At 43.5% G+C, this 27,540-nt stretch overlaps 1 protein-coding gene across 2 annotated transcripts in view; it reads right to left on the reverse strand.

Moving 5' to 3' along the window:
• rcan2 (regulator of calcineurin 2) overlaps positions 1 to 27,382 on the reverse strand; it is a 57,920-nt gene extending 30,538 nt beyond the window's left edge. Inside the window, exons 1-2 of one of the 2 annotated variants that reach the window (XM_028953208.1) lie at positions 27,221 to 27,382; positions 23,557 to 23,774 (exon numbers count right to left, since the gene is read on the reverse strand). In XM_028953208.1, coding sequence (XP_028809041.1) covers positions 23,557 to 23,772 — 216 coding nt within the window. In that variant the 5' untranslated portion in view covers positions 23,773 to 23,774; positions 27,221 to 27,382. The remainder of the gene's footprint in view (positions 1 to 23,556; positions 23,775 to 27,220) is intronic. The other variant, XM_028953210.1, reaches the window with a different exon arrangement.
• Positions 27,383 to 27,540: the final 158 nt, after the last annotated feature.

A 27,540-nucleotide genomic window follows, 5' to 3' on the forward strand; every position in this document is an offset into this window, starting at 1 on the left:
CAGAAAAGAACCTTTAATGCTTATAAGATAAAGATTTTTTAAAAAAAATTGTACTCCAAGCACAAACACATGTGACATGTTTGTGAGGACCTAAAGTAAGACATGTCTACAGTTTCACATTCATCACACAGTGTTTTTACAGCTAGATATCTGCAGTTGGTTAATACAATTAGTGAATGATGACAATTATTAATGTGAAGCAAAATCAGTAGTATTGTAAAGATTTGTTAGTTTACCTATATACGATATTTAAATAAATGTGTTAATGGAATCACTATTCAGGCTGACCCACAGATCACAGGCGAAGGATTAATTTTAACTCCTTCACACTTTTCACGACATGCAATATTATTACAAATTTAACAGGTAGTGTACTTTTGTTACATTTTAGGTAGTACTTCTGTCTGTCCTCAATGTTAGCTTATAGTAACCCACACACACATTTTCAGAATTAACTTTAAAATGAGATAATCGGTTAATACAATATGCACATTTTTTTATAAATGTTTATTTGGGTTGCGGCGATTCATCGAAAAAGCCTTTGAATATGACCAAAAAAAAAAAGGCTTCAACAGATAAAAGATAAGATAAAGCATGAAACCAAAACCCATTTCATATGAAGCCAACAGTAAATTGTCACAGCTTGCGTTTCCCGAAAGATTATAGTCATCAAATTTCCCATGGGGTGCCACTCACTAGATGCTTGAGTACCATCATTACACAACTGCCGACAAAACCGAAAAAGCTCTCCAACACAATTTCTACCAGCGTGAAGAATAAAAAAGGCCTTTTCCAATACTGTTATGTCCTTTGTGGATCAGACCTTGTTGACATACAACAAGGAACACGCCGCGATTTCTGAGGTTTGCACTCGCTTCCAGAGACACTCGCTTCTAAATGAGAAGCGTGATTGACAGATGAGGCTGACACTTATGCGTCCTGAAAGACACAGAGGAACAGGTTTCCCCTCACGAGTTCTGTTCTGTGTACATAAAATCACATTTCAGTTTCTTCTAGGAATGAGTCACTCACTCAACTCAACTCAGTTCCCTCCCTACCATTCACTATCACTCTCTCACTTCAGGGTAACCTTTTCATGATGTGTGTGTGTGTGTGTGTGTGTGTGTGTGTGTGTGTGTGTGTGTGTGTATATATATATACACACACACACTCACACATACATACATACATGCATACATATAATGTGTGTGTGTGTGTATATATATATATACACACTCACACATACATACATACATGCATACATATACACACACACACACACACACACACACACACAAAGTGTTTCCTTCCCAGCCCTTTCCTTTAAATTAAATATATAAAAACAAATAAATAAGGGTGGTAGTAGCCTAGTGGGTAAGACACTCGCCTATGAACCAGAAGACCCGGGTTCTAATCCCACTTACTACCATTGTGTCCCTGAGCAAGACACTTAACCCTGAGTGTCTCCAGGGGGACTGTCCCTGTAACTACTGATTGTAAGTCGCTCTGGATAAGGGCCTCTGATAAATGCTGTAAATGTAAATGTAAATAAATGACCAACTAAATAAATAAATAAAACTAACAATTATTTGTAATGTTTTTTTCCCTGTTTACCTGGTTGATATCTGAAATGCTTCCAGACAGTCCTCTTGCTTTTTCACATGTTCTAGCAGGCTTGGTGCTGCAGAATTAACGCTGGAGTTGCTTTCGCCTGCTGCCATGTTTAAAAATGTGTCTCTCCTGCAGGTGGCCGGGGGAGGGTCTGCCCGCTGCAATGCCCGGTGAAAATTGTTGTAGACCCACTTCATTCATCCATGGATGGTGTTGGATGTTGGTAGGGGTGAACCTGTGCTGCAGTTCAGCTCCTAATAAAGTGGCAAGTAAACAAGGATCTTGCCAGTGCAGCTGTAATTGGGTCAGCTTGTGCCACTGCCCAGAGTGTCCTTAAGATCCAACAAACCCACTATGATCAAAGAGCTGAAAAAAGAAATTGGCACAAGAGAACCTACGCATACGAAGAGCTTACAGGCCAACAAGCAATAACAGCTGACGACATAAGCCAGTGTGTGTGTGTGTGTTTGTATGTGTGTAACTACACAAGTGCCCAAACTACCATTTCTCTTTGGGATACTGGGTAATGTAAAAAAAGGGTGGTGCTACAGGGTCATCACTCAATTCCTAAAATGCTTCCACAGAACAACACAAGCTACAGCCAAGGCCAAAAGTTACAGTTGTTTCAGTTGTTCCTGTGGTGTATTGAAGGATAATTACAAGCATTTTATACGTTTCAAAGACTTTTATTGGCAATTACATCAAGTTTATGCAAAGAGTAAATATTTTTTGCGGTGTTGGACCTTTTTTTCAAGACCTGTCAATCAACTTCTGGGCCAAATCCTGACTGATCGCGACCCATTCCTTCATAATCATGACTGTACAGTAGCAAAACACACACTTGCACACCAAAACACACTTGCATTCTTGACAAATAATGGCACACAGAGTCTCCAGCAGCATTTTATTCATCAACCTAGTGCCCTGAGTGTCTTGCAACAGTCTAGAGACAATACTATATGGTCCCCAAAGGCATCTGCTGTCCCCAACTCAAAAAGAACCAGCTGCAGTGTTGCTGTAAAATATTTATAATGGCAATATATCTACTTTTGTACTACATCAGTGACGCAAGAACCAATACTATCTGGGCTTAAGAGCAGTGTAATGGTGCAGACAAGACAAGCAGATAATTTACGGTTAGATGTTGACTACACAAAATTACCAACTCAACAGTAAAATTTAAGCACATGTTTAACCTAATGTCACATCAAGTATATCAGGATTTACAGGATTACACACCCTCTGTTGTTGGTGTCACTTAAATGTTTTTTATCATTGCTTCCTCATTCTAAATCATTTAAAACCACTCCCGTCAGTACATCACAGTCACAAATTTAGTAGAATTAGTGTCACCAAGACACTCACAAAAACTGACAATACCTATTCTGCACTAGCATTGCTATCATAATCAGATTTACCCAATCTGGCAACACTGAGCTCAAGTATACAATACATGTTTTCTTTGCTTGGAATCGATCATATCGATCCTCTACCAAACCAAACATGCACTTGTAAGTCGCTCTGGATAAGGGCGTCTGCCAAATGCCTTAAATGTAAATGTAAACCATGCAAATGCTGTTATTCCACAATTCTGTTTGGCCAACTAGACATAGTATTCATGTCTTTTTCATGACATTGAGAAAGATCTGATCATTTAATGACTAAATGTCAATTACAAAGGCTCATTTCTATTCAGTGACATGCAAACGAGAGCAAAATTCTCTTTGGAAAGTTTTCATTCAACATGTTTAATTCATAAAATAACATGCCAATAAATACATCAAATAAAATGTATCAATATTTCATGGCAGCCCTAACACACAGATAGACGGAGTGGCTCCACCATCGCCTGCACTTGCAGCACCTGCTTCAACAGTCAATTTGAGTGTTACCCTGCAATCTGTCTTTCATTCACACCTTCCAGTCCACTGTCCACTCCAAACAAAGAGCACTCACCTACTTTCAGTCACATCTGCCACAACAAAGAACATCTGAAAGGTTTACTTTGTGTGTGTGTGTGTGTCAGAGGATGCTGAATGCAGCGAGCGCTATTACCGTATAAAATGGTCTAGACAGGTTTATCAAGGTCATTGCCATGACCTTGACAGTGAATGGCTCTTGGCAAATCGTAGCTGTCACCCTGGCGACTGTGTGCCAGGCGGTGAGGTGTCATTGCACACTGCGTGTCACGAAAAAATGTGATCCAGCACCCGTCTAAACAGGATTAGGACCAATTTTGCCTGGATTATGGACAATTCCAATGGGATTAACTCTGCTTTATACAGGATTTCAGACTGACCCACCAAATATCTTTTTGTCTGTAGTAATTACAGTAAAACCAGGTTGGATGAGGCAAAGCAGACAAAAACAAACGGGCATCCACCGAGATGCTGTTTCTTGATCGCTGACAGCTATAATTCCAGCACTAATAGTGCTCGCTGATCCCAAACACTTTGTTGTCCATCAGCAAATTACCAGCAATAAAGCAGGGACCTACAGGGAGGTGGCGGCAGACGCTATGAATAGCAGCAATCGTACAACGTGGCCAATCATGATATTAAATAATGAATGAACCCGGGGAAGAGGCAGCGGCTGCTTGGAGTGGGGGTCGGCGCATAAATAGGCCCTTACATAATGCATCACACCAGATGACAAAACTGGGGACGTATATTTGGATTAAACCGTTTCCTTAAATAAATGCGTCTTGGGGGCTGGGCGAATCGACTAAGTGCCTGGATTTGCTTTTCCGTGAGGGATTACGAGCCTTGCATAAGTTTACCCCCACTCGAATTTATGAGTCCATATTTGACAGCGTTGCTACTTGCCTCTTTGCTGTTGGTCTTTGCTGGTAGATCGGACAGGAGGCACATTAAGCAGGGAGCTGGGAACAGGCAGGGCACATCTCAGAGCAGCACGCGCCCCCTGTCTCAGACACTGCTGAATTTTTACAAATATATTATTATATCTACATAAAGACTCTAAAATATGATAATCATGTTAACATGAACATGATGAGATGTGAACATAAAGGCCCAATTCTGGTGCAGAACTGCAGTCTCAGTGGATGCCATATCTAGTTAGACGCTGCTGAGAAAAGGGCTAATTTCAGAATATGAGTTAATGGAGAGCAAAATACTCAAATACTTGTTAAATACAATGAGTGCAAATCTCTTGGTACCTCATGATTCAATTCAGTTACAGTTCAGATGGCTGTGGTGAGATGATTAAATGGCTACTTCTTGTATTTTTTGGGTGGTAGGGTGGTAGTAGCCTAGCGGGTAACACACTCGCCTATGAACCAGAAGACCCAGGTTCAAACCTCACTTAATACCATTCTGCCCCTGAGCACCACACTTAACCCCGAGTTGCTCCAGGGGGGGGACTGTCCCTGTAACTACTGATTGTAAGTCACTCTGGATAAGGGTGTCTGATAAGTGCCGTAAATGCAAATGTATCCTGTATTTTTCTTGATTTGCATTTATAAATGAACCACAAAATACAGTCCCTGACAAAAGTCTTGTCGCTTATCTATTTTGTAGAAACACCTGCTATTTCGCAAGGATTCAAACAATTTATTGTCATCAGGAATAGCAAAGAAAGCAGTCTTGCATGCCTCCCAGAGTTCATCAATATTCTTTGGTTTCGTCTTCCATGCTTCCTCTTTCATCCTACTCCACACATGCTCAATGATGTTCATGTCTGGTGACTGGGCTGACCAATCCTGGAGCATCTTGAGCTTCTTTGCCTTGAGGAACTTTGATGTGGAGATGGAAGTGTGTGATGGAGCACCATCCTGCTGCAGAATTTGGCCTCTTTAATGGTTGGGAATATAAAAGGTAGCTAAGATTTCTTGCTATTTCAGACTATTGATGTTGCCTTCCAGCCTGCAAATCTCTCGCACACCCCCATACTGGATGTAACCCCAGACCATGATTTTTCAGCCACCAAACTTCACTGTTTTCTTGGTGAATCTCGGATCCATGTTGGCTCCAGTAGGTCTCCTGCAACATCTGATTCATCTGAAAAAATCCACCTTCTGCCACTTTTCCATCGTCCATCCTTTTAGCAGGCAGTGGGCCTTGGCAAATGCCACATGTTTTTTCAATTGTCTTTTGTTTAGTGCTGGCTTCTGCGCACTGATTCAACCAAGGAGGCCATTTCGAGACAGAATCCGACAAACTGTTCTGGTTGACACAGGGACCTCAGGTGACCAGGTCTTGAGGAGCTCTGCTGCAGTGGAAAATGGGCCGGCCTTGGCTTTTCGAGCCAGCAAATGGTCCTCTCGACCATTTGTGAATATGAGTCCACTAAGCACTACCTGCAGAGCTGATGCTGGTGTAGTTGGAATATGAGCGCTTTCTATTTTTATTTGCACTCCTGCACTTCTGAGTTCTCCCTTCTGCATTGTCAACAATTAACATTTAGAAAATCAATTTTGACATTTTTGAATCAATTCACAACTGTCCATGTCCACATTCAGATGTATTTAGGAATCATTTTGTTCATAAATCTACATACATAATATTCTAATAAAGTGAGTGTGCTGTAGACTGACTTTGTATCTGATGATACTGATTGCAGCAACTAGCAAAAAAATGATTGTAGATACAGGTCTTTGTCAAGGACACAGTGGGCCAGAATCACACACCTCCCTGCTGGACGTCTTCTCAGAGGGCCTTCTGAGCAGGTGAGGGGTCTGGCCTGCTGCGCCCAGTAGAACATTAACAGAGGTGTTACATGGCAGCTGGCACGTAGGAGTCCTGCAGTAAGACCACGCTCGGTCACTGCCGGGAACAGAGATGTTTACGGAACGTCGAGACGATCGCTATCTCCACACACAGCGCACTCATAGCTGTGTGAGGACACGAGTTCATACGCACACACAAACACACTGGCAGAGAAGACAAAAAATGGCAAGAAACCAACAAAAACACATCGATACATATGCATATATGCAAGAGAACATTACAGATCGAATAAGTGTTTGTAGAGGGTCACAGGTACTAGGACTGTTAGAATGTAAATGAAATTCATAGAAAAGACTGTGAACTTTGAGTCACTGTATTGTGGAGTTACAACAGTAAACATTTTTTCAACATTTTTGGTTTCAGGATTCTTTGGCCGGGGTGTAAATCAACATTTGCATTTACATTTATGACATTTATCAATGTTTAAGTGTCTTGCTCAGGGACACAATGTTAGTAAGTGGGATTTGAACCTGGGTCTTCTGGTTCATAGGTGAGTGTGTTACCGACTAGGCTACTACAACAATTCAGGCATTCAGGATTCTTTTGCCGGGGTGTAAATCAACATTTGCATTTACATTTATGGCATTTATTAATCAGTATTTACAAAGACAGTCCCCATTGAGCAACTCAGGGTTAAGTGTCTTGTTCTGGGACACAATAGTAGTGGTGTTTAAACTTGTGCCTTTGTGGTCTTCTGGCTAATAGGCGGGTCTCTTAACCATTAGGCTAATATCACCCTACAAATCATGGGTTGATGATGCATTGGAGCCACCACTTAGCCCAGTCCCAAACTTTACCATAATAAAAGCTAGACTGCATTAGCTCCATTGCAAGTTATTAGTTTTGCAACTAGCTCAGCTTTACTGCAAACTGTTTATCGCATACTGCTTATACTGCTATTAGTGGGCTCCTTCATCCAGGCCTGCATCCTCCTTCTCATCCATCATCGTCAATGTCCACCAATGAGCTGCGCTACATATAATGATGAATTTCTACTGAGCAAGGATGGCATCCCTTGGTGTGAGCTCCCATCAGGCCATGGGCCAGCAGAGCAGCTGTCAAACACACGAATAAAAGGATTACAATGCGAGTGTGAGGAGATGACATTGGCAGTGTCCCACCTCGCACTCTGTTTGTTTGTTTGGGGCCCTTGCCGGGGACTTTAATCTTGTGGGGGGGGGGGGGGGGGGGGGGGATTTTCTCACTTTAGCTTATTTGAAGAGAAAATGAGCTCTGAACTTTGATAAATAAACCGGTGATACTGTATGTTCCAGATGAAGAGAAGAGAAACAAACCGAGGTTCTTGGAGAGGTCTGATGCTCTAGTTTTGTCGACTGCAGAACAGTTGAAAGGATGAACAATTGCGGCTGATCCATAACACTAAACAACGTATGCCAACAGAACATCTCATGTTCTCCTCACTGATTGTCCAGTCCTTGGTAATGAAGGAATGAAAACCATTCTTCTACAAGATATTCCATCGTTCATTATTGTAATGGGGGTGATGACCCATGCACTAGATCTTAATCACAACAGGAAAAGTTCTGCAACAAATATGTTTTTCCAGTAATTAAAATAGATTTTCCTTTTATTGGCTATGGGAGTCTGCAGGTTTGTTTTATTTAAGATCCACACCCATCTCCCTGTTCCTCTTTCTCTCTGTCATAGCTAACATGAAGTATATAGGCTCCTACAGATTCTGTTTGAACTTTATTATGTTTTATTGTGCACGATTTCTGTGGAAAATGGTCTTACATGTAGCCAATCCAAGGTGTGAAAGAGATGGATGCAGACTCCAAATTGAGTAAAAGAGAAGATGGGGTTGGGCCAAGTGGTAGGGCAAAGGGATGCTACCTTTGGTCCTGCATTGACTGTTCAATGTAAAGGTCACCATTTTCAGTCACATTTAAAGAGATTAGAGACGCAGTGAGTGTACCAAGACAAAAAAAACATAGATGACCAGCAGAAGCCAGGAAAGAACCTGCAATCACAAAGTCCTCTCTGTGGTTTGACCTCCAATCCTCTGCCATCCTCTGTTCCACAAATGAAAGACAAACACAGACCTGGATGAGGAACATGGAATACTTGGTTCCACTGCACAGGGCTTAGTGTAGTGTTGTTGTTGACCCCGAGCTGGAAAATATAGGAAGGGTCGTCCAGAACTCTCATTATCAACCGCCTTTATTAAAACCTAATCCCCCTAACGGCTCAGACATTATTGTTTTTAAATAGCTTTCATTATGTTTCTAGGGATTGTCTCGCTATTGAAGATTATTCTGAGCTCCTTGGTTTAGTCCCTGGGACAGGATCTGATCGTTAGAGAGTACATTAGACTTGTCGTCTGGTTGGACGGAGCTGTGATAATTAACACATGAAAAGATAGCATATTCCCATCTGATCATTCCCAATTCATTGACGTCAAACTGTGGGAATTTTGAAAAATATTATTCCTTTCTGCTGAATCTGAACTGTCTGTTGTTGTGTTCCACACAGTTATCTTAAGGTTGTAGAGGTTCGTAACCTTGTTTTTTGTAAAGTGTAGAACTTGTAACAAAAATTTTTTGTTCCACTTTTTACATTTTGCTAAACATCCTGCAAAGGCCAGATCATCCAATGTAGGTTTACATTAGAGAAAAGTGGTGAGATCCTAACAAAATTAACGTTACAAAATTAACGTTTTCTAATCATGTTCTGTGAAACATTTAGTTATTAGACTCTGATTGCAACACACTGATGGAATTTCAAGGGCCAGAGAGAGAGAGGGAGACAGGCAGATGTGGGGGTAACCATTAAACTGAGGTTACGTGGCCACGGTGCTTAAGAGACCCCGGCAACCGTGACAGATGGAAGTGGAAACAGCAGTCAGCTTTTCCAGCGTTTACTAACGAGAGGCTGAGGAGGACGAGGATGCCAGACGGGCCGTGGTGATGAGGAGTGTGTTTACTCCACACCGAGGGGCTCAGGAAGCGCAGGAACGTTACAGATCATCCACAGGATCTTACAAGCACTTTATCTTACACGCACTCCCGACAGCATAATGCATGACCCTGGCAGCCTTCATCTACAACAAGAACATGAAGCACAGAGATGTGTGTGGTGACAATGAGAGCATGCTTGCGTGTGTGTGTGTGTGTGTGTTAATTTTACAATTATTATATTCAAGTAAACATTCTGATTGACAAAACCTTAAGTGTTCATTTGTGATTCAGTCCAGACAGAAACAGTACAATAGACTTTCACATTCATATATTCTGGGGTCTCTACAAACCGATGACAAAGAAAACCAAATGTCACAGGCGGTACTCACCTTATATCTGAAAATGATGGTCAAGACTGTAATAATAATAACAAAGTTGGCGACGGGTATTATGTATCGGTGTCACAATGGCAGTACAGGGCAGAAAAAAGGACACAATCACATGACTCACATAAACAGGATTAGACACAATGAGGTTACATGTATACCCTTAACATCAGGTGCACAGAATCAGAGCATCAGGCACACCAAACAATCGAGCTCTCGCATATTCATGAAAGCCGTCACAAATGAACAGTTAACAGCTGTTCAATACATGAAAGAAAATTAGATGCCTATGTATGTCTCTACAAAGCCATTTAATTCAGTCCTTACTTAAATGCTAACATAACTTTCTTTGCTTCATCTACAGAATAACCATCAATAAGACCACAGGCTATTTAAAGCTATTTAAATGTGTAGCCTGTAAAACCACACAGGCTATAAAAAGATAGCTTTCTGTACCAAGGTTTCATAGATTAGCATGTGTGAGTGCATGTGTGTGTGTACATGTGTGAACTTCAAGGACACAGTGTCTACAATTCATAATTTGTCATCGTGCCCATTCTTAAAACGCAATTAACCTTGGCTGTCTGGGGCTGTATGCCATGAATTCCCCAAATTACAATGGCAAAGGAGATCGAGAGGAAGTGGAAGATTGAAGGTAAATCTCCTCTCTCCCTCCAGTGGAGCTGCATCCGAACACTTGCATACATGGTTGTCAATGTGTTGCATTAGAACTAGGGCTCTGAGATATGGCATACAATTCATATTGCAAAATAAATTTATCTGTAGACTGTCCAACTCATTGTACAATAAACTTTTTACATCAACACATAGCATAACTGTATACCAGATAAAACAATATCTGCCCAATTCTACTGAAAGTGGACTTTCTGTCACACCCATAAATGCCAGGTATTTGTATGATGCGACTGATCACATAATTATTTTTTGATTTTCTGTATTCAGTTGTAAATCTGACATGCAAAACATTACCCATAAATCTATAAAATAGTACACAATTGCAGTGACCGGCAGATTACTGACAGGTTGAATGAAATATTTAAGGATTACTAGTCATTTGAATGATATTTAAGGCCTTAAACATCCAGCCCGGAACTAATGGCTCTTCGCTTCGCACAGGTGACACGATCATTTTTGCAAGGAGCGGATATTAGGCTGGCATAATACCGGTAGGCCGGCATAATCAAATTCTCTCCCATTGGCTAAATTTATATTGCATACTGTTTATACCACGCAGCCCTAATTAGAACCAGGCAAGATGTCTCTCAAATTTCACAGAATGGTCTGTACTTATGAGTACAGACTCCTATCAGAAATTTGTCCTCATTTAGATGAAAAACACACACACACACACACACACACATACACAGAGCCTGCAGACAGCAGCACAGCTGTAACCAGCTGCTCACACCATGTCAGCTGATGCTTCGCTTTGATGGACATCAGCAGCCTCAACACTTGACGGTTTATAGATTTTTCCAGCACACTTACAGCCACTACAGCAACAGCCCACTGGTAAACACCAGTCTCAGCCAGCAAATGACGGATCCCACCATCCTGCTGCTGACCTGGGAAAGCAATGGATGTGGAGGAACACGGACATGGATTATTATTATTATTATATTTCCCTCTGTAAAATCCACCAGGCAGCTCGTGCACAAGGCTGCCACCTAGTGCTCTTAATTGAAACATTTCTTATTTGTTATTCCTGACCATTTTTCCTGCATGGAAACCATCACTAGCTGTGGAGAATTGGGGAAAAAGAGACATCTGTGGTACTACGAATATCTGATCGCTTTTTTGCGAAAATTAGTTGTTGACTTGACTTTGACCTGAGCTGTACGACATGAGTGAGGTGAATTTATCCCTTTGGTCAGATCAGAACCTTCCTATTTTGAAAAATGTATCTAATGTGACAACTTGTGTATTAATCCATTTTCTTTTTTACACTTCAGAATTGGGCAAATATTACAAATAAGTAGGAGCTATGAGGATAATATGGTGCCTTTCTCTCTGTACCTGCTCACCCCAGTGCTGTGAGCTCCCTAGTCTCCTGCTGGCACAGCTGAAGTTCCAAGGTGTGGTGCCGAGCCAGTGCCACCCTGTGGGCACTGGGCAGATTCCTGCTTTGCCAGTCACGCATTTGAATAACCACACAGGCTGTGTGATGGCATCACTCCATCTCACTCATGCATGTCTTAAATAAACTTCCGAGAACCGTGGTAACAACTATGTAACACTTTTATACCTTTAAACCCAATATTGCCCCTGAAGTTAATAGTCCTCTCTCATCAAAATCACCTCATCACCCTTGGTGAGCAGTGGGCAGCCATGACAGGCGCCCTGGGGAGCAGTGTGTGGGGACGGCACTTTGCTCAGTGGCACCTCAGTGGCACCTTGGTGGATCGGGATTCGAACCGGCAACCTTCTGATTATGGGGCCGCTTCCTTAACTGCTAGGACATATGTCACACCATGACGTGTGTGTGTTGTGTGACACACACACATATGTAATCTAAGCCACAACACATAGCCCAGTCGTATATATCTTATTTTCTCAGCCTGACAATTACCAAGATCCTTGCTGCATCAACAATACCTGCAACATTTAGAAAGTTCTTCACAGCTCTGTCCCTTGGTGTGAAGCAGCGTTCCCTGCTGGACGGATTTTATTCTAGTGGACCTGTGCTGTATGGGGAGCCATCATTATAACCCGCATTACAGTCTGCGAAAGTGGTAGCTCTAAAAACATAACATCACGTGTGAAATGTTGTGATGATCTACATCTATGTGTGTGTTTGTGTAGTAAGGATTTCAGGACCTTGGAGAGTCCTTAAAGCAGGTACATACTAATGTGTGTTCACAATAACACACAAACAGAGAAGGTTTCACAGAAGGTGACGGAACTCATGATCAACAGGAATGAAGTCACCACGAGGCTTCAACTCACTTCTCTTCTGCAATAGGATTAGATTAAAATTGCATATTTATTGTTACCGTAAGGCTCATTTGGGCATTTGTATTCATCTGATATCACTAAACTAGCATTAGTTTTGTGTTTCCTTGCAATCCTCCCTAACATTTGTGTTTCCTTGTTTCATATTCCCTCCCAACAGTTTTTGTCAGGATCCAGGGATATTCCAGTTTGGGATTTTGATGTGGAGTTTCATGTTCATCCTGTGTTCCCATGATTCTAGATTGTTCTGACCTGTGTATGCATGTTTGAAGCTGCCCTGTGTGTGTCTGTTCTCTGTCTGGCTGTCGTTTGGTATTAAATCCCCTGTCTTGGGACGTTGTGCTTTTACATCCTGTTTTCCTCACCATTTCCTCATGGTTTTGCATTCTCTCACACAATACTGCAATGCAGTTGCATGCCCATGATGGGCAATAACAAGATAGAAATATTTTATAACAAGGGCACAGAAGATTCCACTATTTCAGGTAAAAAAAATCCACCATTTCAGCTCCAGATACAACACAAAACCCTGCAGAACAGGCTCATTACTTTCAAGGCTGACACAACAACTGTGTAAATACAAATACAGTACAGGCCAAAAGTTTGGACACACCTTCTCTTTCGATGTGTTTTCTTTATTTTAATGACCATTTACATTGGTAGATTCTCACTGAAGGCATCAAAACTATGAATGAACACATGTGGAGTTATGTACTTAACAAAAAGTGGAGACCTGGACTCCACAGTCACCGGACCTGAACCCAATCCAGATGGTTTGGGGTGAGCTGGACCACAGAGTGAAGACAAAGGGGCCAACAAGTGCTAAACACCTCTGGGAACTCCTTCAAGACTGTTGGAAAACCATTTCAGGTGACGACCTCTTGAAGCTCATCGAGAGAATGCCAAGAGTGTGCAAAGCAGGAATCAGAGCAAAGAAACTAGAATATAAAACATGTTTTCAGTTATTTCACCTTTTTTTGTTAAGTACATAACTCCACATGTGTTTATTCATAGTTTTGATGCCTTCAGTGAGAATCTACCAACGTAAATGGTCAAGAAAATAAAGAAAACACATCGAATGAGAAGGTGTGTCCACATTTTTGGCCTGTACTGTATGTAAAACATGTAGGCAGATGTATCCAAATTATACTTATAATCCATTCTCGGCCCAACACCAAACGCTCATGGCGCAAAAAGTCAAGCTTGCCTGGTGAAGGTAGCAGATGCGCTGACTCCAGGCAGACCACCATCCGACAGCCGTGAGGCCTGTCCCCAATTCTGCACATCACCCTGGCGACAGCATTTGAGCAGGAGACTGATCCAAGCCCCCTAACTACAACCAACCCAAAACCCCTCCCTCCCCACGGCATTCTAAACACACGCCAGTGCAGGGCACTGTGCCACCCGCGGCCGGCGGAAATAGAGGGAGGGGATTACTATAATAATTCCCCCTCAAACAGGTCACGGTATTATGCTGCGTCACACACTGTTTCAAATGAAGCGCCTTCCACGCTTTGGTAAATAAAGAGCAGATGTAGGATGAATCGAGTTTAATCCATTTCCCATAAGCACAAAAATGATGACGATAATCTGATTGTCATTAGGAATTTTATTTGATGACATTTTGTCGTGGAAAAGTAATGAATTGAATGTTCCAGGTAATTTTCAATTCCTTCATGTTAGATCAAATAATAAATTCAAAGTCAATGAATGAATTAGTTGCTAAAATTCTTGTCTTAATATATTAATAGTTTTGGTTTTATAGAGAGTCTTGTTCACTCTTACTTTCCTTTACGTCCTGCAAACCCCATGTTTTCCATATCTGCTTGTGAAGTTTAATATCTAAGCTTTTCTATGGTTGTCTTAGTCGTAGTTTCCATTTCCTGTTTCATTTTTTGTTTCAGTCAGTTTATTTTTCCATGCAGCCCATTTGATAAAACTGATTGCTTGTGGCAACAAGGGCTTTTTTTTTGTGTTGTTTGTACACTTAAATGCTTATGACACTGACATCAATCCAGAGCACACAGATGTTGTACTGACAGCCCTCTGATGGGCCTCACTTAGTGCCATATGTGACATTAGGAACTGTTCCAGCTTTCAAGAAGTTGAACATGGTGTAACAGATTAGTTTTCATAACCGCAGATATAACATGATTATAATATCGTCATACAGAACAGCTCTAAAAAAAGCAGACCGTGAAGCAGTGAACCAAATTACATAATTACATCCATCATGTTTTTTTTCTCTCTCTCCGACTAAAACTAAAAATAGATCAAAAACACATACCCACAAAAGCCGAGAACTGTGCTGAAAGGACAAGGCCTTTCCCAGAAACTGTGTGTCGAACCAAGGGCAAAGCTCTGTATTTTGTAAGTCGCCACATGACATGGCACCAATAACAGTGACTGATTACACTTCGCTCTCTGGCTGAATGTGCGATCTTTTTTGCATTAACTACAAGCTAAAAACACATGGCAATTACGTGACCCAAATATAGGATTAGAGATCTGACATCGTATTAACTTTTTTTAATCAACAATTTGTATATTGTGAGTATTTTAATGAATGTGTTTCGGTGATTGATTGATCATCATGTGCCCATAGCCATGCATATTTTGAAGGGCTGGCTGTGGGATGTGGGATGATGTGGGATCTGTTCTGGTTTTGTGAGAGAACCAGACTGTGTGTGTCTTTTCCGCCCGCTGTTTTCTGCCTCTACCTGAAGGTCATTCTTGTTAGCAGTCAGCCATGACACCATGTTGGCATGCCATCCAATCAGGCCGCAGGAGAGCGCTTAGGAGCCTTATAAATCTTTCAAAGGCCTGATAATATGAGCACGCTCACACTAACACGCATTAACTTTTGTTTAAACTAAGGTTTAGATCTCCTTCAGATCTCCAAATGTCAGGGCTCAGAGAACATAACCTTTGCACAGATGAAGTAGAGTTATTGTGAAACACTGCAGCACAGCACATGATGACACAACAAAATGCGTCCTCTGCATTTAAGCGGTAGCCTATCTGGTAAGGAAGCAGACCCGTAATCAGAGGGTTGCCGGTTCAAATCCAGAGCCGCCAAGGTTCCACTGACACCGTCCCCACACACTGCTCCCCGGGTGCCTGTAATGGCTGCCCACTGCACACTAAGGGTGATGGTTAAATGCAGAGGACATATTTTTTTGTGCACCGTGTGCTGTGTATCACGGTAAGAAACAAAAAAATCAGTATGCATATATACTGCATTGCAGTAAGAAATACAAATGCAAATAAATACCAGTTAGGTATCCCACTCATCATATCTGGAAATGCAGTCAATACAACCTACCAAATTAAATCAATAAAGGGTAATTGTGAAAGCATGATAATGTTAAGAGCTCCATTAGAAATATCGTTCGGGGCTGTACTCTGCTAAAATATTGCTAAAATTGAGAGAACAATTTTCACACAGAGAACAAAAAAAAAAAAAAGCCTTTTTCACATTGTTGACTGGAAAGTTTAGCCAAACTTACTACATGCGCTGTAGTACTCCTTTCAAGTGTGCGGTAAAACCTCACATTTATGGCTCATGCAAACACAGAATGTGGAAACCGTGTTCATGTTTACAGCCTGCTTGACGGCATAAGTGGGGGTTGAGTCATTTTAACGGGGTGGAGAGGCGTCACTCGGCCCAACTGCCTCCCTGAACTTCCTCAGAAAACTGCATGTATATTTGAAGCGAAATATAAAATTAAGTTGCCTTATCAGCAGATGTGGGGGTCAGCTGCAGGCGTGCGAGTAGGTGGTGACTAATGGGAGCTATTTCCAGCCCTCGCAATCCAGTCAGCCTATCATGACATGCAACACAGAGTTTACATTCACATGAATATTTCAGCACTGCGTCACACCCCGAATGGAAAAAAAAAAAGAGAATTTTTTTTTTTAAATCAGCAATCATGGTTCTTTCTGTAAAAGCGCTCCTCTTCCTTGATTGTTGCATTGTCTGAAAATCCAGCAATGGATATAACCTTGAACTTTTGGAGCTGAATACACTAAATACTCTAAAACCTCCATCCATTAACTTCCTTTACAGCCAAGAACCATCCACGAGCCACCAGGCCATCAGTGTCACAAACCAGGGACAATCTATCACCAGCAATTCACCTAACCTTAACCTGGAGGAAGCAGGATTCAATGGGGCATTTGCTGTCTATTGACTATTTACACAATGTGTACTTGCATAGCGGCTGCCTCATACATTTGGTACTTTTGAATATTTGCAATAGTATTGTGTCCTTGACCTATGTTTGATTTAACATTTTATATTGATCCCATGTCTATTTCTTCATCTTATTACTACACCTGATTTATGGGTAGTTTGCAAAATGGCCTATAAATCCACCTTCTGCCTATATATTCACATTCTTGTTTCTGGACTGGTGCCAGAAGAACTACCTCCAGATCAACACTGGGAAATCTAACGAGGTGGTGGTAGACTTCAGCAGGCACCAACATCTTCCACCGCAACCACTGAACATTCAGGGTCTGGACAGCTTGTGGAGAGATACAGGAAACTTGGTGTTCATTTAAACTACAAGCTGGACTGGACGAGACAAATGCTCTCTATATATATATATAAAAAAACAGGAGGATGTACCTGCTGCAGAGACTCAGGTCTTTTGGAGGGCAGGGGCCGCTCCTGATAACCTTTTAGACTCTGTGGTGGCATATACCATCTTTTATGGTGTGGTCTGCTGGAGCAGAAAGAGGCTTAACAGGCTGATTCGGAGAACCAGCTCTGTTCTAGGATGCCCTCTGGACCCAGTGGAGGCAGTGAGCGACAGGAGAACGGTGGCTAAGCTGTCATCCCTATTGAAAAACATCTCCCGCCCCATGCAGGAGACTCTGATGATGCTGAGCAGCTCCATCAGTGGCAGGTTCCTGCATCCACGATGTGCGAAGGAGAGATTCAGAAAGTTTTTCATTGTAACCGCTGTTGTAAAATCCCTCCACCCTCTGCAGCACAATATCTCCCAGTTTTTAAAAATGGTGACCAGAGCGACAGTGTTCTACAGCGAGACTGAGCACTTAATAAAGGTGATAAATATAGGCTGAGGAGTTAATCCGGGAAGTGGCTGGGCTGTGCGGCTTCCTCCGCACTCCTCTGATTATAATAAATCAGAGTCCCACACCTTGTACCTCCCCCTTCTGTTCCTGGACAGGCAGTGACCCTGGTCCATCCTTCACGTGCTGCCAAGGATCTAGCAGTGTCAGCAAAAGCACATCTGTAAAATGCTCCTGAATGAACAAATAAAAGAGAATCACTTCACTATCACTTCACTTTCAGAATCACTGCTGTGATGGTCGATGACCACATGAGTTGAGTCTTTACATATATCATGCCTCTTTGCACATATTATGTTCTATTATAATACACACAAAAATGAGTCCTCCTAGGATCCACGTGCAAACATGTCACGATATCTAATCAAGAAAACACGTTATGCAAACCGTGAATTGACACAAAGCTAAAGATGAACACTTTTCAAGCTGTCTGCAACATGTGGTGCTGATTCTCTTTAACAGAAAAGGAGACGTTGAGACAATACAGTGAGCTGGCGCGGGTCGGGCAGCCCAGTAAAAGATGGGGAAGAGCGCTAATGCCCTTCCGCAAGCCTTGTTCCTGCACCCAATAAACGTCTGTCAGCAGAGCAATGGGTCGACGTCTCACTTAACAGGGTGTCACTGACTGTGGAACACTTCCAAGCTGTCTATTTAAACTTTAGCCAACCTTGCGACATTACTGTGCCACAGCCGAGTGTGTGTGTGTGTGCACTTGGGTACTTTACCCTTAGGGGAAAACTGTTCATGTGGTACAAAGGCCGTACTACTTGTTCACTGCACGAAACCGATATGCCCATATTAAGAAGAGTGCGCGCTGGAAGAGGTGCATTACATAACCCAAAAGCACATTCTCCACCAGTTCACATCACTCATTGCCGACAAGAAACTTTATATGAAGGAATGAACCATTGAGTGAACCTACCAAAGTTTTTTTTCTGTCTCTCTGACTAAAGTACATAGTATTTCTGTCCTTTTATTTTTAGTTTTTGCATTACTGATCTTCGCCTTACAGGAAACTTTCCACTGGATGTAATTCCAATGAATAGTTTTCATTCTGGACTTTCTGATGCATAGTGTAAAACACAACTTGCCCATTAACAAGTGCATAATTAAGTGATAATTAACTGATATTGTTCTGGATATGATGTTTTGGAAGAAAATGCTTGCCGATAATAGGCATTGAGGGAGCAAATCTGGCAACATTTTTATTCCCTTGTTTTTCTTTCCTTAGGATTTAAAAATAATAGGATTAAACATACTTTTCCCAATTTGATTTTAGAAAGTAGAAAATGAAACAAACTGATTTTTAATACTATTAAAATACAGTTGCTTTTCAAAATTTTAAAGAGAAGCGGGACACGCTACCCTCACTTTTAAAATATGGTAAATTTATTTTTGCTTGCCTGTCAACACAAATCCCTGCTTCATGGCCTATGAATCAGAAACAGAGACTCCGGCAGCATCCTGACATTTCCACATTACTAATCAATACCATCGATTGGCTGCAGGCAGGAAAGACAAATGAGTTGAGGTAGAAAAAACAAGAAGAGGACGCGCGAGACTGAGCTGGGAGACGTTAACGGTGTCAAAGTGTCACTAAAGGTCAACCGAAACTTTGCAGGACAAAAATAAAGACCGTGCCGTCTGAGGACAGAAGAAAAGCTGAGGAAGGAAAAGGACAAGCGCTGCTGCCATAAGCAGAAAGCCGCCTGTGATATTCCTACACCCCCGGCGCGCCTGTGCTTCTCGGGGCTCCGCATTCCCACCCAGCTCCAGACGAGACGTCTGTCTATTATTGGAGGCTCTGTGACACAATGGTGCTATAAATACCCACCCCCCCCCCCCCCCCCCCCCGATTCATCACTTAGAGCTATTCATGAAGGTAATCTTATCTTGGTCTATTAAACCCACTTTAGACTGTGCTGAGAGCTGCAAGCGAGTGGAGACTCACGTTCGAGGCGCAAGCAGACACACACACACACACACACACACACATATACGTTTCAATGTACACACTTTAGAGTAGTTCACACACACACCTACACAGACAACCAGGGGGGCAAATTTAATACAGATTCATCTAGATGAAAGTGATCATGCCGATGAATTGCACTCGGATATGAAAACGGATGCGAACGGAGACTCGCACACACACACACATCCCATTTATTTAGTAGGCCCCCTGGGAACATGACCATTCTAAAGAAAGCGTCGCTGGAGATTCCCATGAACAGTCATGGTTTCACCAATGCATCGTTTTTTTATGGCATCACTCCTTTAACAACACAAATATCTTCATCGGTTCTCTGATGCCTTATGACTTTTTTTTTAATTCTCCAGACCCTCCAGGGGTTTTTGTCCTGGCAAGCTGGGCGGAATTCAAATAATGAAACATCAGCAAGGGCATGTTTTTGCCTTCTATTTCAAGCTGACGTTATTGCTACAGGTTGTACAGATTTACGACTCTGTTGGGCTCAAGTGCACATGGTAAACGTTTATCCCCGCCCCCTTGAATTTGCAGGAATCGCGTTGGCCAACGTTAGCATATGGTTAAAGCTGAACACGCGGCTGCGTCGTTTCAGTTCCATAATGAGGGCTTTAGCATGTAATCCTCTCCCGTAATTGGTGCCGTTTTACATTCCCGCCGATGCGCCCGCGTGGAGTGGCCAGGTTTCAGGCGAACGCAGGCACCCTCCTCTTCCACCCGCCAAGTAGGAAGCTCTCCATCCAGCCAACACTCCGATTAAGGGCCATCAGGCCGGGGCCAATCAGCGAAGAGGTCGCCTCTTCTCGAGTCGCAGAGCAGGCCCTCACGCAGGAAATCAGCCGTCTGAGGGAACATATGCTCTGCGACTGTTTATAGCCCCCGACTCTCATCTCCTAAAGAGCATCCTCCTGATTGATGGCCGCGATCTCACGCCCTGCACAAGATAAGTGTTTGGGATGGGGGTTTTTTTTCGTGCTTTCGTGCTGCCAAGCAGGTAATTACTTCCATGACTTTTAATGAACAGGGAGATGCGTGCATTCTCAGACAGTGCTGTAACAGCCTATTAAAAAAAAAAGCTCTGAGGCAACACGAACCTGCCCTTAACCCGGCTGTCTCCCAACAGTGTTTGACTGCATGTGGCTCACTGTGTAAACTAAAATGTGGCGAAAGAATGTAGAAAGAAAGCGAAAAAACCCTCCTCCAGCCTCTACCAGCTCCTCCTGTGAGGATCATTTTGGTCCCTATGCATGCAGATGCGTCCTTGTATGCAAGTGTCTTACATTGTCCAGAGCTACACGGAGCTTTTACATTTCAGTCTCTGAATGTCGATAAGACAAAGAAGACCATTGTGGACTTCAGAAAATCACATCCTGCCCACAGCCCACTCATCATAGATGGTTCAGTGGTGGAGACTGTAAAAATGTGCACATCACTGAGGAACTAACGTGCACAGTCAACACCACCTCATTGATCAAGAAAGCTCAACAGAGACTACATTTCCTGCCGAGGCTAAAACGGGCGAGCCTCCCCCACCCATCCTCGCCACATTTTACAGTGGAGCCATTGAGTGCATCCTGACCAGCTGCATTACTGTCTGGTACGGCAACTGCAACACTTCTGACTGTAAGAGCCTGCAAAGGATAGTGAAGACAGGTGAGAACATCGTTAGGATGCTTCTCCCTACGCTACATTCGACAAACACAGCATCTCGCAGGACCCTTCACACCCCTCGCCCTTCACTTTTCACACACTTTCCCTCCAGAAGAGGATCTGCCAGGTTGAGGAGCAGCTTTTCCACCCAGGCTGTCCAGCTCCTCAATATGTTGCCCCCAGAATCATCATCATCACCTCAAACACGTCTGTAGCCTTAAACCATCTGCAGATGACTTTTTCTCCCTCCAAAACGGCACATTACAAACTAAACAGCAATACTGCACTCTGCACTTTTAACTGAAGTATTGCACCCTGCACTTTATTCTCTCACTACCTCACACTGTGCTGCTGATTTATTATAGTAATACCATATCTACGGGCATGTCATAACACTACTACTCACTACTCATATCACTAGGGGCAGTGGTGGCCAAGCGTTAAGGAAGTGCCCCCGTAATCAGAATGTTGCCAGTTCGAATCCCGATCTGTCAAGGTGCCACTGAGGCGCCACTGAGCAAAAGCACCGTCCCCACACACTGCTCCCCGGGCGCCTGTCATGGCTGCCCACTGCTCACTCAGGGTGATGGGTTAAATGCAGAGGACATATTTCACTGTGTGCACCGTGTGCTGTGCTGCTGTGTATCACATGTGACAATCACTACACTTTATACTATCATTAGTATCATAGTATTATGCTACATACTAAATATATCCATGTTTGTGCTTTTTTGTAATAATTTTTCACAAAGACATATGTGAATTCGTGCCACTGTCTCTGTCGGCTCACGGCCGAGTCACAGCGTCTGGTTTAGAGTGCTCAGTGACGCAGGTCCAGCTGAGCGTTAGGGCGGAAGGACCTGGCAGTAGGTCCCCTGGTCATATGACACCCTTCAGAGAACAAGGACAACAAGGGGGCAAAAGCTTTTCAGTACACAGACACACAGACACCCACAGAGGCACACAACTCTTTATCGGTCAAATGGGTTTGGAGGACATACTGTCAAGTATCCTGTTTTATGCTATATTACTTCTGAGGGCATACAATTTCACATATCACATGGTATAATACCATACGGCATCATTTCATATCTTATCATATCTATTATCATAGAATATTTTGTTGGAAGACATGAATATGAGCTATGAATCACATAAAATCTATCCTATAATATATTCAATGACACTCTTTTCAGAAAATATATGATATCTCGAGGTAACATGTGGGATAAAATGTACCTTGCAGAATAGACACTGACTCTGCACTGAGTGTGGCAATATTTTACATATCAATCTCTACTCCAATCCTGGAGACCCACTCTGGTGCACAGGTTCAGGCTTTCAGATAAACCTGATCCAGCTCCTGAAGGGCTTGATGATGATGATGATGATGATGATGATTAGGTCAGTGTATGAAGTGAAGGCCTGAAACCCTGAATGATTGGTTAACCTCAAAACCTTCATCACCTTCTACTTCCTGAAATAAACTGCAATGCATTAGGCCTTAATACAAATGGCCACAAGTACATTTTGGGTGTCACACACATTATTTTAAGGTACCAAATCACACTCGCTCATGCCTTTGAGCAGATGGCTTTTCTTTATAACTGGATGAGTATTTTTATTGCCATTTTATTCCACGTCGGTGGTTAGGAGGATGAAAGATAATCTGGCCCAAGGCAATGTAGGCCAGAGGAAGCACTCTAATGTTAAAACTCCCCTGGACCACCAGCTATGGGCGCTCTCCTTCAGTGCAACGACCGGACGAGGCAATGGTGGCTGGATTTCCGCACAGCCAGTGCAACAGTGCACTTCAGACGCCGTGCATCGTACACAGGCACTTCAAGTTCCATCGATTTTCACTTACTGACTGGCTGGCTAATAGCATCCTCTTTAATAGCATTAAAGCTCCAGTAATCAGCATCGCAGACAGATCCTCTTTGGCATTCTACACATTAATAATTACTTGGAATGGAAGGTTTCACTTTTGGAGACTCCCTCTTGCAGAATCACATATCACATTTGATATTATTAAGGCAGTATAGCCTATTTTAGAACAGTTCTTCTATCAAAGCTGCTTTGTTAATGCAGAGGTGAATTGTCCCCGGCTTCATTTTTTCATGATGAATCTGACCAAAAGGCCTAAACAACAACAATAAATCAAAGGAGCCGTCCTGCCCTACCTTGCCCTCCTGGTCCTCAAAGACACTCTGGTCCACATTGCAGGCAAACAGGGAGGTGGGAAGGTCATTGAAGTCAGTGATGTGGTGGAAACCTTCGCCCAGCACGGGCTCCCCCATCGATGTCTGCAGGACCACCAGCTCCTCTCCCCCTAGGAGGTAGACCCGCTGGAAAAACAGCATGCTCTTCATGTTGGCGAATAACTGCTCTCCCTTCATGGCTGCGAGGATACAAGCAGATCACGTACAGACATCATCTCACGGGGCTTAAGGCCATTGTGTGTGTGTGTGTGTGTGTGTGTGAGTGCACGCATGAGGAAGATTTAATTTTAGATTGACATTTTTTTGCTTCACTTTAGCAATCCAGAGCCTTGGAAATGTGTGAAGGCCTCAGGAGGATTACAGGCCTACTTAAACCAGATTCTGATTTGTGAGTGCAGACTAAGGTGACAATATCCGATGAAAATCACAGATTCAAATGTCCAGTCTTCAGTCACCAGGGCCTGTCATTTTGAGGAAAACCAGTCACTGGGAATCTTTCAAACAAAGAGGACAAACCTTATTTTACCATTATTTTCAACACCATATTCCCAGCAGCGAGGCCGCTTTTGCTGGCAGGAATCAATTTATAATACTTAAAGCAGATTATGTGCTTTATATATACACTGGGAGACACATATGTCCATCATCGGAAGAAGTGCAGCTTCATCCTGGGCAAAGAAACCATAATGTGGCATTTCTGATATTTTTTTAATTTCAGTCTCTCACATAAACTGTGGAGTGAGAAGCATTGCTTGTATGTGCCAAGGATCATGACTAAAACTGACTTGCCATTTTGAACCTCTGACCAAACTGATCTGAGTCCATTTAAATCAGTTTAATAAATCACTCAAATTAAGTAAGATAGACAAATGAATCTGAAAGTGAAGTGATTGTCATTGTGAAACACTGCAGCACAGCACACGGTGACACAACGAAATGTGTCCTCTGCATTTAACCCATCACCCTGAGTGAGCAGTGGGCAGCCATGACAGGCGCCCGGCAAGCAGTGTGTGGGGACGGTGCTCTGCTCAGTGGCACCTCAGCGGATCAAGATACGAACCAGCAACCTGCTGGTTACGGGGCCGCTTCCTTAACCGCTAGGCCACCACTGCCCCAAAATACTCCCCCCAGAAGTAAAACCGAAGTGATTGTGAAACACTGCAGCAGAGCACAACAAAATGTGACCTCTGCTCTGGACCGTCACGCTTGGACCATATCTCCGGATATTTCTCCGGTGGTTGAGCGGGGCGAGGAAGAGCAGGGAGACAGGCATGCAGGAGGAAGCAGCAGGTCAGGAACCCGTGAGATGCGAGAGGTTTTGGCAGCAGCGAGGACCGGATCAGTCATGGATTGGGCGGAAGAAGTATCAAAATTCATGGGAACATCATGGCCGACCAGGAACAGACGAGGGCAAATGGTGGCTGGATGTTTATAGTGGAAGCGTTCTGGCGGCTGGCCCCATGAGCAGCTGGGCACCCCAGTGGACAGCATGGTGGAACAGGGGCTGTGACAGAATTTGAAAATTGTGTGTGAGGGGTTCTGCCCGTGTTGGAGCGGGCATCCCCTGGGTTCTCCGGTTTCCTCCCACCACCCAAAGGCATGCACACTAGGTGGACTGGCGACTCTAAACTGGCCAAAGGTGTGAATATGTGTGGGTGAAGGGTGTATGAATGTTGTGTGCTTTTGAGTTCTGGAGGGCAAAACACCCTGGAAAATGTCCTTCTCCAAGTCCAAGTAAGCAGAGGTTGGCCCACAGAGCAGGGCGCTGCCAGGGCATCCCATCTGAGCATCCCACTAGGGGACAGGGGGCCAGCACAGGCCCCGTCACACACTTCATGCCCGTAATCTTCCCTGACATTCCAGGCCACGGGCCAGCCAACCACTGTCAGCTGCGTCGTGGTTGCTGCTAACACGCCCAGGGCTATTTTAGGATCAATACCCGAACATCGGCACACATTCTCTCTCTCTAGTAGCCGCAGGTAGCAGCAATAAACCGTCCGGTTGTTGCCCTTCCTCAGACACGTCTAAAAATAGGCCCCGGGCCTAATGAAGCGCACACGTCGGTGAGCATCTGATTAAAAGGAAGTCTGCCAGACGGCGGTTCCTCGTATTCCATTTCGACCATCAACGCGCAGATGTTCGTGTGCTGAACATGCACGCCGACAACGTCCGGGGCTCTCGCTGATAATTCACAGAGGTCACCAGAGTTATTGTTGGCGGCCGGCTATCTGTTAGCCATTTTGTTTATGCCGCAGGAATAGGAAGTGCTTTAAGCATTTGTTTTGTCTTTCAGCAGAAAGGAGCACTTGAGGAAGCACTTTTTTCTCCTCCTGTATTCTCTGACCTCCTGGTTATTTATTCTTTTGTTTGGTGAGCTGAGCAGCATGAAACAGAAACTACAGAATCTTCTATATTCATTTTTTACATTATCACATTATGATGCACCAGTAACTATAACTGTAATAATGGACACATGCCTACAAAGCAAAAAAAGAAACAACAGGTCTAAAGATTTAGCCTAATCTTAGACTGTCACCCTCGTAAAGGGACAGTGCCAGTCTGGTAAAGTCCCTTGGCTGTAACAGGTTTGATACTAAATCATATCCATGATTGTACTGTATCTTGTTGCAAGATGTCAGTGACACTTTACAGCGTTAACCATCACAAGCTTCAGAACACAAGCCCCTTTCAAACCCGTGGATTCTAGCCTCACTACCATTGTCTGCGCTGTCCCTGATATTAATAACTGAGAGTGGAATATTTCTGAGCCTGGATGGGCATGTCAGACCCACTTCACGTGAGTGAACAGTGTATCGGCACGCTGTGGCAATCACGGCTCCATGAAGATACTGCCCTAAACAGTGCATTTGTAGACACATTTTAACACTAACTACTGCACATGAACTATTGCACATGAACAGTACAATGGTTTCAGCATAAGAGCGTCCATACCTCCATAACCTTAAAAAAGATATCATCATGGACCTCATCCAAACATCTAACAAACCACGTGTACGTACAAATCAATTAAAAAAGAACGTGTATATAAATGAACCATACCTGCGGTGTTAGAAGCAGTCAAGCAGTGATAAAATGCCAGTTTTATTCCCTGCACCTCTCTGCACGGGTTATGACGTCCGCACCGCCGCAACCTGTTTGCTGCATCCCGTGTTTGAGTCATCGGTCCCTTGTTCCGTCATCCGGCTCTACTTTCCTTTCCTTGTCCCCCCCCCCTCCTTTTTTATCATTTTAACTCGCGCGGAGACTCGGCCGGGTTGTTAACAAGGAGTTTATTAACGCTGAGCGTGACGTAGAATAAAAAAATAAAAAAATAAAAAAAACACACACACACACAGTTCTGTCAAGGTCATTCACGTCCAAAGATAACACAACAAAAAATGTATGCATGCTATCATTGCGTCGTTTTTGTCAATTAAGTAAAAAACGCGCATGTGTGTGTGTATATATATATATATATTTTTTTTTAATAAACTAACTCGGTGCTTTTTTTGCACGCTTGACGTCGGCCTCTGTGTAGAAGTGCACACCACGGGACGGGTAAGTTACAGACGCACTTTCTCCTGGCCCGACCCCCACCTCCTCCGCCCGCGGCCCGCCTGCCTACCTGTCCGGGGTGTTGGCGGGAAGGGGGTCCTCGCTCTCGCCCTGCGGATCAGCCTCGCATTCCAGCCGCGACTCACCGAACCGGGCCCACGGATCACCGATTCGGACGAGCCGAGCGCCGGCCGCTGGTGAAATACGGCGCGGTCCGCGGGAGGGGGCGCGTCCGCCGGCCAATGGGCGCGCGCGGCCGGGGCTAAAAAAAGCGGCGCGGGTGACGTCAGAGGCGCGCGAGCAGCAGGTAGGGTACTACGCGCTCTGTTCATGTCGATGACGTGACGTGACCTAGTCACACATATGTATGTGCACAACACGAAAATAATG

This window comes from Denticeps clupeoides, chromosome 14, assembly GCF_900700375.1.
Source record: "Denticeps clupeoides chromosome 14, fDenClu1.1, whole genome shotgun sequence".
NCBI lineage: Eukaryota > Metazoa > Chordata > Actinopteri > Clupeiformes > Denticipitidae > Denticeps > Denticeps clupeoides.